Genomic DNA, 15,672 nt, shown 5'->3' with positions numbered 1-15,672 from the left:
TTGAATAAATACAAATCATAGACATTACTGGCATTGGATAACAAAGTGGAATATCACCAAATTTTGTCATTTTATAATATGCTGACAACGTGCATGATGTAAAGGACTGCAGCTTTGCATATGTCATATCTAATAAAGGATACATCAGATCAAATTTGTAGACACCAAGCTCACTTTAATTCTGTTAAATTCTGTTATTGTTATTTAGTCTGCCATGGGTTAGTCTCTCAGGCACTAAGGATCTATGTGTTCAATAAGTAAAAAAAAACAGGCTTTACTTTTATAAGTTACACTGACCACTCTGAGTGCTTCAGTGTGATTTGACCTAGCAGCATATTAATGTGGACATACTTTCCTCAACTTCCTGATTTGTGAAGGAATGGAGTTTTCTTCACACAAATAAATCACTGAGAACTGGAGGCCACACATCTGTAGCAGTATTTGACCTTGAATCACTGCATTATTAAATGTTTTGGGCAGCCTCTGGGCTCTGGTTCAACAAGATCCTCAGCTTGCTAGAATACTGGAGGCAGGGCCTCCGGCAGGACTGGAGGTTGTTCTTCAGTACTAGCAAACACGATGGTTACATAACTTTATTGAACAAGCCAGGGTCACTGACCTGCTAGTAGTTGTTTGGATGAACAACTGCACAAATGTTATTATAATGTATATTAAGCTCTCAGACAATGGCCTAAAGAGGGCTCTGTACTTCAGTGAAACTGCAACCAGAGGTGCTACCTTGTGTTATGCGATGCAAGTGTACAATTTGCAACAGGGATAGCTTGAAACATCTTAGCTTGACAGAAATTGTCAAACATGACTTTGGATGTAAATTTGTTTAGCAGCAGAGCATTTGAAGAAAAACTCAGACAAAGGATAACTTCATTCTCATAAACAAGTCACTATTTATTTCATTATACATGATGCATGACATAAAACCTTTAAAGATAAAAGGTATGAAAATCAATAGTTGCCTTTATACAGCCCACTGAAGTACATCAAAGTTGTTTACGCATCGGTCAAATTCAACTGTTTGAAAAGAAATTACCATTTCTCATCACAAATTTCATAAAACTTGGGGGGTTTTTTTCACATTTTTCATATTCACAACTCTACTGCAGATTAAAAAAGATATTGGGATTTCACAATTCATTGATGAGAGCAAACATCCAATTTCACAATCTTGAATAAACGGGATACAATGCAATGACCTTTGCTGCAATACATACCTCTGAATGTTTGCCAAGGAAAATAATTGACAACTGAAAAAATGCTAAACTTCGGCACAGGCCTTAAGAAAAGACTATAATTCCAATGAGACAGCAGAGCTTGATCACACTCACAGATATTGCACATATGTTTACATTTCAAGCCTGGAGAGATCTCAGGATCTCTAGTTTATACAATAAATCAAACCAGGATAGACTAATTCACATGCTTTCAGTGGTATTTCAACCTGTTCACTCCAATTCTCTGTAAACGGGTATTAAAGCGCAGTGGTCGTCGCGCTGCGCATCCTCCTGAGGGGGTCCCCCTCTGTTGTAAACAAATCCAAGAACGCCGCACATGTTACGGGTTGATTGTAATGTTTGCGATATTGCCGCTTGTTAAAATGGCGGCTGATCTGTCACAAGCATACCAACTAACCAAGTGTAACACGCAATAAAAGGTCAATTAATCTAAGTTAAATATCTGCTGAATATTGAACAATAATTGCACGCTGGATTGAGATCACATTTGCTCAGGATTTTCTTGAATCAGTTGAATGGGGCTCGGCTACTGTCGCTTGAGCCATAGAGCTAGACGTACGCATGTACGCATGTATACGCCAACAGACTATCAATGACCTGGCTCTAGTTTTCGACATCGCTAGCAAGGACGAGAGCTTTCATTTCAAGAGGCCCGACAGGAGTACAACAAGTTGTACAAAGACAACAACTCAAAGTACAGAAATCTACAGCTCGCAGAGCAATGCCCGCTGCAGCAAGAAGCATCTCTGCATCTGTTCCGTTCCGTGGTCTGTATGAACGTCCGTGTCAAACGGGTATATGGCACGCTACACTCGGCTGTGGAGAATCCAACTCAACTACAACAAAGTTTACCCCATTTTGGGGTGCAAACGAGAATTCTGAGTACAGGTATCAAGTCAAGCGAAGGACCTTTCATAGGTCTTCTTGTTATGTGGGGGTTATCTCACTTGAAAGAGGATTCAGACCTACCCGGCAATCAGGAGGACTGTACAACAACGAAGTTTGCCCAGCACCGGTTGGATCACTGCCATGACCGTGCACAGGACCGGGGCACAGGATCTCTCGATACGTCTATGCACGGTGTAGCCATGCAATTTTCCTGCCAAATGCCGCGAAAACCCGCTCGTTTTGTCTATTGTTTCCTGACATTTACAATTTCTTACCACGTAATACTAGGAGAAGTAAGACATGGTGATCAACAGTTGGTTGTGGGCCAAGTCGTCGCGGGCCGGCCGGTACGTTGTGGGGCCGGATTCTCTATATCCGTGTACGTCAACGCGGTGACCGTCTCCCAACAACATCTCCCGTGTCCTGCTCAGGCTAGCCGATCATGGTCTTGAGTGTAATTTTTGTGTTAGGCATTGTGCTTGTTGCTGGTCTACATATATAGGCAATGTTGATCATTTGAGTTATGTATTTTCACTGTACTGTACATAGCATTGTGTATAACTAGCGTGATCGCGCGCGATCAAAGCTTTTTGTTCACTGTGTCTGCGTACATTGAACTCAGCGACATAATGTGCTGAGTGTAGTGTCCCAATGTTCGTAGCTCTACACGAGTTTATACCACTGAAGTTCGTTTCCGATCTTAATATTTTACTATTGCATGATGTTGAGTCTTACAAAGGCCTTAACAAAGTGAGGGACTGCTCCCATCTCACTCCTATTGAAGTTGAGAAGACTTATGTTTACAAAAATTTATGTTTATCAACAAAAAAAACCACGCAAGCGCGGCGCGACGACCACTGCGCTTTAAAATCCCTGTGGATAACAATGACTTTGGGCCAAACCATGGTGGTGAAAGACTAAAATGAAAAGAGACAAATGACACTTGCTATTCAAGACTTGGCATAAAGCTACACCATGCAGATTGCAAAAAAGGTACACTCCCCGTGAGTAACTTTCACAACCAGAAATCATTTTACCGATTGACTAGCTGTTTTGGAGGAAAAAAAATCTTTGATCATATCGTTACATGTCACTAATTTGTGGTAGCAGGCTGTGCTGTAGTCGGAGACTTCCTTTATGGATGACTATTGCTTATTAAAACCACTGAAAAATGGAGATACTGTGTATCTGAGAAAACAAAGACTTTGTTGCAAGTCATTCACTTAATAATCTGGTGCTTCATACATACCACTCCTTGTGTATATGCCTCACAGAGTAAAATAGCCTGATTCACTATAGCCATTAAACACAACTACTTAGACGAGGTAAACATGATGAAAGTTGAAAACATGCCCGCGTATTACTAAAAAGCCATGCATAACATCACGCTGCATGTGAACTGAACCCATTTGCTAATGCCAGTGTGTTTTTGTGTTTTCAGAATATTGATATCCAGGTCTTTGTATGCAATGTTAGTCTTCGTCTCTGAATGAGTACTGTAACATTGTACCATTGTTTATGAAATAATCGAGCTAAATATAAATGTCACGTCACACTCACCCTGACTCTTACACGTGTATATCTCAGCCTGTAGGTGAAGGGCAGTAAAGTGTATAAGAGTTAAACTATGTATGATTTACTGGATTGTCATTAAATAGACATATTACCCTGGTAGGTTCAAATACGTGAGCAACAGAATATTGTCAAGATGTCCATGAATTATGTAGAAATAGTTTCATAAAAGGTATTTGATTCCTGGTAGGTTAAAATCGCATCATTTCTCAAATCGTAATCACACAAATGACCCGTGATTACGCAAACTACCCTATCTCAACATTACCAAAGGTAGGCATAGATATAAGTCTATGAGCTAAGCCCATGTTGACTGTAATTCATGTACCGCTGTGTAATGTTTGATGGTAAAAGATATGTGGAGGGAGAACACAACCTTTTTTTGTAATCTTAGGGTAGTTCACGAGGAGCAAAGGAAAATCTATGTAAGAGAGCTAAATTGAGCAATTTCAGTTCCAGAAACTTTTATTCCCAGTCATCATCACCAGCATCATCAGCAGCAGGGGCAGCAGGAGCAGCAAGTACTGGAATAATAGCTGCAACTTTATCCATTGCTGATCCCCCACCAGTAGATGCATTACGACTGCTATCATCACTACCCCCACCACCACCACCGCCAGGTTTGTTGGAGCCAGATATCCCTTTCCTCCTCATATCCAGGGCCTTTGCAAGATCACCCATCAAATCTCCACCGCCGCCGCCTGATGATTCCTTCTCTTTCTTCTTCTTCTTTTCTATTTTCCTATTTTTGACACTCTTCAGCTTGGCGCCGCCTATGCCACCTGCTTTCCTGATGGAAGCCAGCAGATCTGCGCGCCCACCCGAAGATTCAGCCAGTTTCGGAGCAGGGTCAGCGCCTCCTTCAGTTGGCGGTCCATCAAGGTTGGGTGGAGGTGGTGGAGGGCCAGGGGGAGGGGGTGGTGGTGGAGGAGCATCACCTGGAGGTGGGGGAGGGGGTGGGGGTGGTGGCGGTGGCGGTGGTGGGGGTGCCTCTCCTGGAGGTGGTGGAGGAGGCCCTGAGTCTCCTATCTGTGGAAGAGATGAACTGGTAGAGTCAGATCCTACATTGGGCAGGTCTGGCATGTTGCTTCCTGGGACTGACGGTGCAATAGAAGGTCCAAGATCTGCACTATATGCCAAGTCATCAGCCACATCTGTGAAAATTAAAAATTGTAATAAACCATAATTACACACATAAAAAAGTAGAAAATATCTCACAATGGTTACTTATGATGCTGTTTGTGAATGCTTAGATTTTTGAATAAGATACAAGTCTGGATTTGACCTCATTCGAAGATACCAGTAAATGGCATTATGGCAGATGTTACCTAAACAACAATATGGAGCTTCACATAATTTAGCCAGTACAATTGAACTTTTATTAAAGCAAATAGTACATCAGAGAACATGCACACTTTTTTCTCAAAAAAAAATTGTACCTGTCTAACGACAATGTATTTCAAAGTTGCCATTTCATTCCCATAACTGGGTAATTCTGTCTGCTACCCATTGTTTCTTTGTAGGAAGAAACAGCTGCCATATGTGCCTCTAGCTCTATCAATTTGGTAGAAATCGTGAAATGCTTTGCTCTTGCAGTGTTTGCTGGGTTCAAGCTGCCTCACTATACACTGGTGGACTGAAGTATCATGTATATTTACTTGACGACCCAGCTGCTCTTTGATCTGCCCATGTATTTATTACTGCAGCAACAGAGCAGGTATTGAGAACTTTGATTGAATCATATAGGTGTATTGCTGAACTACAAACATGTGTACATGCACATCACACACGTTCGCCATTTGGCTGAGGAGTAAATCACTGATACTTGTAGTGCCTTTTGGTGGATTCTTGTTGCTGATTACAAAGTATAAATATTTTTCATGATTTATGCACAGTATGCATAGATGTTAATGAGAAATTTGTATGAATTTGAGAGTTTTGCTCAATACAGCCGGAACATAAAAGACCACTGTATGCTTATATGAAGCATTTTCTCTGTAAGGTTAATACACTCAGGAAATTCCAAAGGACAACACATGAGATTTTAATAAGCTATAAATAAATTCACGCCATATGCTATAGGTTCTACAGCACTAAATTCATCGACAGCTGAAAAAGAATTTACCTGGCAGATCCGGCAGAGAAATGGGAACATCAATGTCTGGTACATTGCCAAGATTTGGAATGTAGAAATAGTTTTCAGCAATAGCCCTTTCAAGCTGTTCTCTTTGAGTTATGGACTGAGGTGCAGCTGCCATCTCATTTCTATTGGCTTCTTCTTCCAGAGTTTTTCTGGTCTTGGTGACGGCACCCAGTGGGTCTAACATCATATACTTCTTATATCTAGTGAGGCATAAAGTCAAAATTTGAAGTGATGTTAATTTTTCATTCACCAGAAAGCACTCTATACTTGGGGATTTTTGCAGTTCAATCATTGCTGTAGACTCATGACACTACCTTGGTAACTACAAAAGTTATCAATTTATGTGTGACTATATATTTACAGAAACTACAATATGGTAACTTGATAGATTGACTAAAACAAATGAGTAACATCAACAAGTTCCAAGAATTGTCCATGAATAAGTTTTAATATTTCACATACAGCATCCAGTATTTATCTGACCTAGTCTATGCATGCTGTGACTGTGAGTCTGCAAAGGACAGGTGTGAAATAAATCTTTGATCTCAAGGAAAGACGACAGTGAGCACACCTGAACTCCTACAACACTGTAATATTTTATATTATTAGGCAACAGCTTATTTCTATACTCTTTTCTATACTCTTTTACAGATTAACATTTCCATTTAGGTAAATTTGGGGTTTGTATTGCATACTATTGTCATCCCTGGCACCAACGGTTGACTAAAACAACCACTATATACCCTTTTCCTGCCATACCTGTCACTTCCTCATCTGTGGTATCGTAAAAAGCAACGTAGAGCCTAAACCGATACCTATGATATGTTATGGCAGGTTTAGTCAATAAAATTATTTTTACATTATCTATCATTATCAAGGCCCTTCTAATGTTCATGTTTTTGTTAAAATGCACCATATAGGATATGTTATGCATCACTGGTTTTAACCAACTTGACCTGATGTTGAGACGTGAACTTGGTAGGATATGGGTTAATCAGCTAATAGCCGTCAATAACATTGTCACTATCAGCTGTGAATGAAGAATTTTACTCATTTTCAACATCTCTATTTGGAACTATACTTACGGATTTTCTGTTGTATTAAAAAGTAGCAATGAACTAACTGATGAGACATTCTTTGGCAGACTACCCAGTCCTTCTCCACTTTCATCCTGGTTTTTCTTTCTCAACTTCAAGTGTACATTGTAAAACTGCAGTTTCTCCTTGATGGTCCTATCATCTGCAGGCTGATGTTTGCTCTGCATGTGTCTGTTCACACGTTTGATTTCCTTCAGGTTTTTCAAATCTTTGAAAATAGATTCATAGCTCTCAAGTGACTCAGTCGTTGGATACTTGGCGCTTGAGAACACTTTGGTGGCCTTGCGACTACCTTTAATTCTGTCGACTTTGGCTGTGGCCATGTTCACTCTTTCATTGAGTTTCTGCAGTGTTTTTCTGTTTTCAGTGACCTGATTGCTGATTCTGTTAAAGATGTCGCTGGACACCTTCTCAAGGTATTCCAGGGCATCAGCAATCTGGTGTATTGTTTCCTCTCTCCGCAGATCTGGCTGCACCAATGGCACATTGTACGATTCTCGTGGCATGTTTACGGGACAGTAGTATCTTCTCTGAAGTACTGAACAGCTTCTTTCACTCCGGCTTGATTTACATTCATCAAATGAATAAACTCAGCTATGGTAATTCTTCAGTGTTATTTCCTAAGTTGTTTCTATGTGTCTGCAAGGAAAATTACAAATTGAGTTTGAATTTTATTCTCCACATTTATTTAGCCATTAAAATTTTCACAGTCAAGTTTCTTTTCAATGGTAGCTCAGATAATTGAAAATAGATGAAAGACATCTTTGTATGAGAGCCAGAGAAAATAGGGAAACACACTGAACATACGTGACTGTGCTTTCTACAAGTCTTCGGTTTGAACTGTCCTTAGCAAAGTGGTGTGCTGTTAAGAAAGGGAGTACACATACTGTTGAGTATTTCACTTTTCAGTTCTCTCAAAGGGGGCCCCTGCCCACAGGCATTGAGAGTATTGAGTACAAAAGCTCTGATTGTAATTGTAGGTTTGCTTCTATTATAGTTCTAAGCTTGTGGGTGATGTTTGCTACTTCTAACAGAAATTTGAGCAAACTCTGTGTTTGTGCACCTGTTTTCATTGCTGCAGCTTGTTGTTATATCCTTCAACATGACTTTTATAACTTCCATTTCAACATCAGTGGCATCAAAGTACCAACTTTCTCAGTTATGTAAGGAATGATTATTGAGTCTCTTCAAAAATTGTCATATTTTGTATATTTATGGTAGAACTCTGACATCGTTACCTATAAGCCTCTGGGAAAAAATGCAAGACTGGAGCAAGAAATTGACACTTTATCGCAATTATTGGTGAGAATCTCTTGTTATTCTCACTGCTGTCAGTGAGACATTTGAATTCTCACTAGTGAGCAGTGAGAAATGCACTCCTTGGTGAGAATAAAGGATGGTAACAGATTCTCACCGGTGAGACTGGAAATTCTCACCAAGCCTAATCAAAATGGTAATTTTACTGGTGAGAATCAACCAGACTCACAGTTCTGTGAGAATCGGCTAGACTCATTATTCACTGGTGACAATTAACCAGATTGATTCTCACCAGTGAATGATGAGTACCGGGGTATGATACATTCTCACCATGAAAATAACCATTCTCACTGTGTTTAGTGAGAATTTCCAGTCTCACTGGTGAGAGTCTGTCATCATACTTGATTATCACCAAGGAGTGCATTTCTCACTGCTCAACAGTCAGAATAAAAAAATTCTCACTGAGAGCAGTGAGAATAATAAGAGATTCTCACTGATTGCGAGAAAGCATCACTTTCTCGCTCCAGTCTTGCAATTTTTCCTCCAAGATCTATGGTAGACTGCATATAGAAATATCACAACAGACTCACTCGATGCTAAAAGCAGAACATTGTAAATAATAACAAAAATTACTTCAAGAAATCTGTAACTTAGGTTTCATGCATCTAGCAATCCTCGGCCTTATGTAACTAAGGATTGCTAGATACATGAAACTTAACGGATATAATCGCTTGGTACTTGAAGTAATTTGTTTGTGTGTGTATGTATGTATATATATATATATATATATATATATATATATATATATATATATATATATATATATATATATATATATATATATATATATATATTTATTTATTACATGCCTCGTATATCGAACGTCGCGCGCTCCATAGGATTCAATGGTAACTCGTCGATGACGTCGCGGGCCGCATAGTCATCATTGGACTGAAAGTGAACCGGAACTATTTTCAACTTGACAACTTTTTTATGTAAAAATGTCGAAATTTCATGTTTTGCACAGGAAATCCGGTTTTGGAAATTTTGCAGAAAAAAAAAAATTGACAAACCGCATAACAGTAGTTTAAATATATCATTGCGCCATTCGATGATGAAAATCGTTCCATTGTTAACGGATTTTCGTCTAAGATGGAAATAAAGCATTGGATTATCATTTGCCAATAAATCTAAATATTTTGAGTGAAAACTGTGTAAGAGAGGCATGTAATAAAAACATTATAGCCCAAATATGGGACTATGTACCCTCGGGACAGGAGACCATTTGCCCTCCTTACGTCGGGCAAATGGTCACCTGCCCTCGGGCACATAGTCCCATGTTTGGGCTATAATACAATATATATATTTATATATATAAAGTACTTGTGCTCTCTCCCGACCATGGCTTCTGCAACTGAAGTTTTTAAAACTGTAATTTTAGGAGATAAACAATTCAGACCAATCTGTCTAAACGTGTTACTCATTGAAATAGGTGAGACTTTTTGGAACAACTGCCAAGATGATTCGTCTTTCCGATTTCAATTACTGTATTTGTAATTTCGTTCCACCGTGTTTGCTACCGGAAGTGGGCGGACACTGCATGGCTGCGCTTCTTCGCTGTACCCGAAATAGTTGGAAACTGGACCATACATATTAGATTACGGATATAATAAAAACACAGCATCACTGGTGATGTCTTGTCAACGCCAGTCGTACAAATACTCATGGTTATGGCTATTAATTTGCTTGTTAAGCAATCAGAAATATTAGTCAGGGTTTCACACTACCTCTCATCCTTTGATAAAATTGCACATTCAGTCCTTCGCATCGGCGTCTACTCTCCAGAGTCCTGAGGTTTTTCGTCTTTAGTGTATGGGCGACGAACAGACACACAAAATCAGGTGACTGTCACATTTTCCAGTTTATTCAGATCGACGCTGGTGGCGTTCTCACTGTTACCTGCAACTCTGCCATGTGAACCTTGCTTGCCATGCCTGAAACCATAGACAGTGTATCCGCTTCAAGGATGTAAACAATAACAAAAAAGACGAACATATTGTCTGAAGCATGGTATTCCAGTAGTATTGGAAAAAAGTATCAGTGCCTGAACCCATTGATTTTCCCGTTACTTCCGCAGTCTCCTAGGTAAACATGTTGAAGAAAAAAACGATGTGTAACGTACTCTCGGAGAAAAGTAACTTAAAAGCCCCAATAACCATAAGGGCTTCAGGCTGAACAATAAACACGCGTAAACCAATAAACGGAAAACAACATACAGACAAAAGAATAAGCAAATAAACACTAGTAAACAATAAATGGACAACAACTAACAAACAGCCTGACTAATTGTATACTGCCGGACAAATCACAGGGAACTTACCTAATAGTAACTGGTTGGGTCCTTTATGTTTATGTTGTTATCTACAAAATACAATTGAAGAACTCTTATTTCCTTTTGCTAAAAAGTACATGTGAATGGACACTATAATAACTGTACTCCTAAAAAGTAAGTACTGGGGAGGTGTCGAGCCGAACTAGTATCATATTCAAGTTGCCCAGTGAGCAAAAGGATACAGTTTCCTTGTTCGCAAATTGCCCATCTGCACATTCAATGTTCTAATAAAAATGAAAATGAATCGAAAATCTAAAATGTCAAACCTTCCGCCGAGATATCGCTCTTCACGAACAGCTTTGTTGGCTGCCCCTGAAAAAAATGCAACTGATCGCAAAAGGTTGTTTCTACAATCGTAGAGATCTGCTCGGTCATTGTCTTCTATCCATATTTTTGTCTTTGCATGTGTCATCGTCTCTCTCTCGGAGGGCGAACAAAGACCAGGGACCGATGAAGATGAGCGCAAATGAGAAGCAGAAAAAGGAAAGACCACTACATCTGAATTTGAGGTTTCTAAGTTTACAATCTCACTAACTGTAACTTTTGACGTCTTTCAGAACAAATCCTGCTCATACTCAGTACTTTTCCTAAAAGTTTTATATACTGACTCTGTCGTATTCGGGTAAAGTTATACAATATCGTGTATGATAGACTCGGAGATATTATCAATGTGTGGCATAGGACGACCTTTATTCTAACTCTTTAAACACGCTTGCAGTGTGAAGGGACTGCATCCTTGCTACCACTTTTGAGAATCGTTGTTCCTTGAACTACGTATTTTCTCGGTAGACTCCCGATATCATGTTCTTTCGTTACAAAGCACACGAACTAAATTCAAGTCATGATAGAAGTAAACAATAAACCCAAACGATATACTAGTATAGTCTATATTGACAAACTTAATACCAGGTATTCCACTTGGTCCAGGGCAAAACGCAAAAATATTGACAATTATGAAAAAGTCGCTGATTGTCACGGTGGAGCTTTGGATCAGTGTGCAAAAGTTCAAGGATACTCTTACTATCGCAGTATGAGATATACTTAGGTTTAAATTATGTTTCTGATTTTACTCTTTCATGATGATGGCTGTAACCTATCGTATCATAGTAAAGAATCAAGATATCAAACACATCGTCTCATTTGGCTCCAATTCTATCATAACAATTCACCAATTGGCATTACAATCACGTCATTGGCCAAGAAGATCATCATGCAGATTGCAAAGGCACATGAAGTAAATCGTGGGGTACAAAGTAAATGTAGTTTCATTATTGTAGCAGTGCATTGTTATTATAAAATACAAATGCTAGGGCGCTTTTTACAACTTATAACAGGGTTCTATTGGGTTCTGATTGGGTGGGGGCGGGGTTCGATATAGAAGACCAACTGCTTTGGTAAAAGCCATCTCAGAATCTGATACTTTTCAATGTTCAAATCATGACAACAAGGTTGGAACCAGATGGGACACGAGCACTTCCCTGACATAAATGTAAATTGGGAGGCCTTTGAAGATCGATTGAATAAAAGTTCTTATGAAACCATGAAAACGCCACTTTGCAAAGTAGACTGCTTAGGAAGAAAGCCAAAATGAAATATATAAACCTAGGTATACGAATTTTTTAGTCAAATAAAACCCTCCTCATACTCTTTCTTTGCATTTTAAAAGACACGGACCCATATTATAGTGAAGAGCCCTCTATCGTATTCGGGCAAACTTGATAAAATTATACTGAGATATACGATGACGGAAATGGCAGACTTAAAACTATCAAAGAGTTGCATAAAACAACTTTCACTTAGTCATCGCAATTTTGTATGAAAAAAATGACTGCTATCTTGTTGTTACTCTTGTAGGGGCAATGGAACCTATGATAAATCTATCTCAAAGATTTGTAAACACCATGGAACCTCTTTCATTTTCCGGCTAAACAAAGTATATGACTCCAACATGTACTTTAGAGCATTTTACATGCTAACTCTTGTTCGAGTCTTTAACACGTAAACGACCTCGCAACGCAAAAGACTTAAGATAGAGAAGGGGCAAAATTGTCTCATTCTAGACTAGCGAACCATGTGCACAACCCTTTTATTGGAACAAACTTTTTTTATTGGAGTTATCAAAAAGATTTTAATACATGTCTTATTAAATCTAAGAATTTTTTTTACATTACAGAAACCAATAAATTATTGAACATTAATCATACATTGTCATTATCATGTGTCATGTCTGTTGTGCATGGGCCTCGGTCATGTCGGTGGGTATTAGAACTGTAAATTCCCCACTTCTTATTATGTGCAAACATTTTCTCTTTTCTAAAGGAAATGTGAAACTCAGTTTTTTGTACAGAGTTAACAAATCTTTTGTATGTTATAAAGCTGGGTAGTTCCTTTTTACTTCGACGGATATAAAGCAGGAAATTCACAATAACAGAAAGTTTGGGATCTCTTTGTGTGATCTGCCATACTTTGGTCTTTTTCTCAATTTTAATTTTTGTCCCCATAACATAAAAAATGGTTTCCGGAATAACTGCACATGTTGACAATCATGTAAAATATGGAGTAAATTTGCGGAAAGAATATAGAGCATTATCAACTGTGGGCAGATTAATTTTCATCAGTCTAGCATTTAGGATATTGAAACTGAAACTCTCTCAATTTAGAGTCTATAGTTATTTTAAGTGGAAGTTGATAAATTTGGTTCCAGTTGTCAATATTGATTTTAAATTAATGTTCAAAGTAGAGTTCTGATTTTGATTGTATGATATTAATGTCATTAATTATCTGTGTGACTACTTTTTTATTACAAGTTCCACACTGGTTGTCGACGACCTGTTATTTTTCAATACAATTTTTACTTCATCGTCATCATCAGCTGTACTTTGCTGATTTCCTTGTATGTTGGCTGGGATAACACGTTTTAGTCCAAACCATTTCAATATGGATGATTGAGGGATACCTTTACTAAGTACAGAATCCCAGTCCGGCTTTTGACCATTTTCATTGTACAGTTGCTCTAAATATAGAATTCCTGCTTCCACAAATTCCTGGTAAAACACAAAACGTTTGCCAATTAAAATGTCCTTATTGTTCCATAGAAGAGTTTTTTATTTTCACTTTGTGGTGTTTTCAAAATCAACTCTTCCTGTGCTTTTAATGTGCTGTAAAAGAAACCTGTGATTTTCAATGGTAGTAAATCAACTTGAAAATAACATTCCAGTAATAACTTTAAACCTCCAACTGGCTTCAGTACTTCCATGGGTGGTTATTTTGTTCACTAAAATACCTTCTGATCTAGTCAACTCTTGTGGCATTATATAAAATATTTGCTTATGTCTTGTAAGAAACATGTCAAGTCATCAACGAATGTGACATTTTTATCTGTTGATTTTTGATATTTATACCTCTAATGTTATTATTACTACGCAATGAAATCAAAAACAACTCCAAACTCAGAATAAAGAGAGCCGGGGAAATACAGTCTCCCTGTCTGACACCTCTGCCCAATGAGAAATACCCTGAGGATATGCCTTTATTTGTACTCAGTGGAACATACTTAGGCCGGCTGCTAGCGACACAAAGCAGCTTCTCTTCAGTCAAATATAAATATAATATAAGTGACGTAATAAATGACATATCATATCAAGCAAAATGACCAAATAGACACTAGTAAATACAGATTAATAGATAACATTTAAAAGGATTTTCAACTTCCATGAATACTTCCAAATATCATGTTAATCCTCAAGAAAACAAGACCACTGCGGTATAGCCAAACATACATTACATGATGCGAAGATTTACATCGTCGTTTCATTCAGGATTGCATTTTTCCAAAGGACCATAAGTTGTTAATTTACGTAAGTATTTATTTGAAAGCCTGAGTTTCGATTCAGAAATCCTATTTCCCGAAGCCCTCCGCCAGAATCCGGTTATCAACTACATATAACATTCAATTTTGAATAGACGTGATAACATATTTGAGAAAACAGAAAATTTCTCAAAGGGTCTAACTAGGCATTCAAGCGCATAAGCTTAGAGTGTGGTTTTGAATGGCGATATTATTCAAGTACGTTGATCGTTCTTGTCACTTCCATCGAATAACGAGAAAATGCATAAATAAACTACTGTAAAACCGAAAAATGGATATAAAGGTGTATTCGTATTTCAAAATTACAAATCAACAGTATATATGACCTTCAACAGATCCATCAATATTCACAACTGGAAATCACGAAACAAATAAATCATGATAAAAGATGAAATCAAAAGAAGACTGCATAAAGTGCAACATGCTCAAAACTATGTCTGTTAGAAATGTTGTCCCCGGCTGGCTGCACGCCTCGGCTGCTCGAATTTGCAGTGAAAACTGAGTTGAAAATTTAATGAGAGAGGATAGATACTCCATAAAGGTTCCGTAAGACATTTATACAAGGTCGAAATTCCATTTAATATCGTTCACAGCGATCAATGTCTATCAGTTTGCTCGGAATTCAATATGTCGAAAAGATAGCACCTCCAAGACGTCATTATTGTAGTCCAACACTGCATCTCGTGTATTTCGAATCTATCTCATGGGCATAATCTCTCTCTCTCTCTCTCTCTCTCTCTCTCTCTCTCTCTCTCTCTCTCTCTCTCATTTTACACATAGAGGGTGTGTATTTAAAACTTGTTGAATTTCTGCAGCGTGTTTCTGTGATTCCCTCAAAAAAGTCGGGGAAGCCCAAACAACGTGATTTCTTATTTTCTATGGCCCCATGCCTGGTCAAATGCTCTTCTAACCAAAGGGTGGGTAATATTGTGTTTATAAGCTGTGATATTTCCATATAAAAGTAGAATTCGGGGCTTGTCACCTGGATATGTACGTATATGTAAGAAACCTCTTGCCCATTGTCAATATTGTTTAGTTATGTTATCTTTTAGCATCCTCTCAAATTTTCTGCAATCAACTGAGCTGTTCACGACATAAAGGTACATATTTTCTGATAGCTAGACATTTTTGAATGCACTTTGATTTGTATTTTACAATTGTTGTTTAAATAAAGATCATGTGATAGTAGATGTGGTGAATAAAGA

The 15,672-nt window shown here is 38.2% G+C and overlaps 1 protein-coding gene across 1 annotated transcript; it reads right to left on the bottom strand.

Moving 5' to 3' along the window:
- Positions 1-881: 881 nt before the first annotated feature.
- On the bottom strand, positions 882-10,115 carry LOC139134986 (WASH complex subunit 1-like). The gene is made up of 4 exons (XM_070702133.1): positions 9,995-10,115; positions 6,939-7,589; positions 5,836-6,053; positions 882-4,864 (listed from the first exon to the last, which is right to left on the bottom strand). The coding sequence occupies exons 2-4, from the start codon at positions 7,454-7,456 to the stop codon at positions 4,176-4,178; spliced, it is 1,425 nt and encodes a 474-aa protein (XP_070558234.1). The 5' UTR covers positions 7,457-7,589; positions 9,995-10,115; the 3' UTR covers positions 882-4,175.
- Between the last annotated feature and the right edge of the window lie 5,557 nt (positions 10,116-15,672).

This window comes from Ptychodera flava, chromosome 6 (genome assembly GCF_041260155.1).
Source record: "Ptychodera flava strain L36383 chromosome 6, AS_Pfla_20210202, whole genome shotgun sequence".
NCBI classification, from domain to species: domain Eukaryota; kingdom Metazoa; phylum Hemichordata; class Enteropneusta; family Ptychoderidae; genus Ptychodera; species Ptychodera flava.
This window is presented reverse-complemented; position numbering and strand designations above follow the sequence as displayed.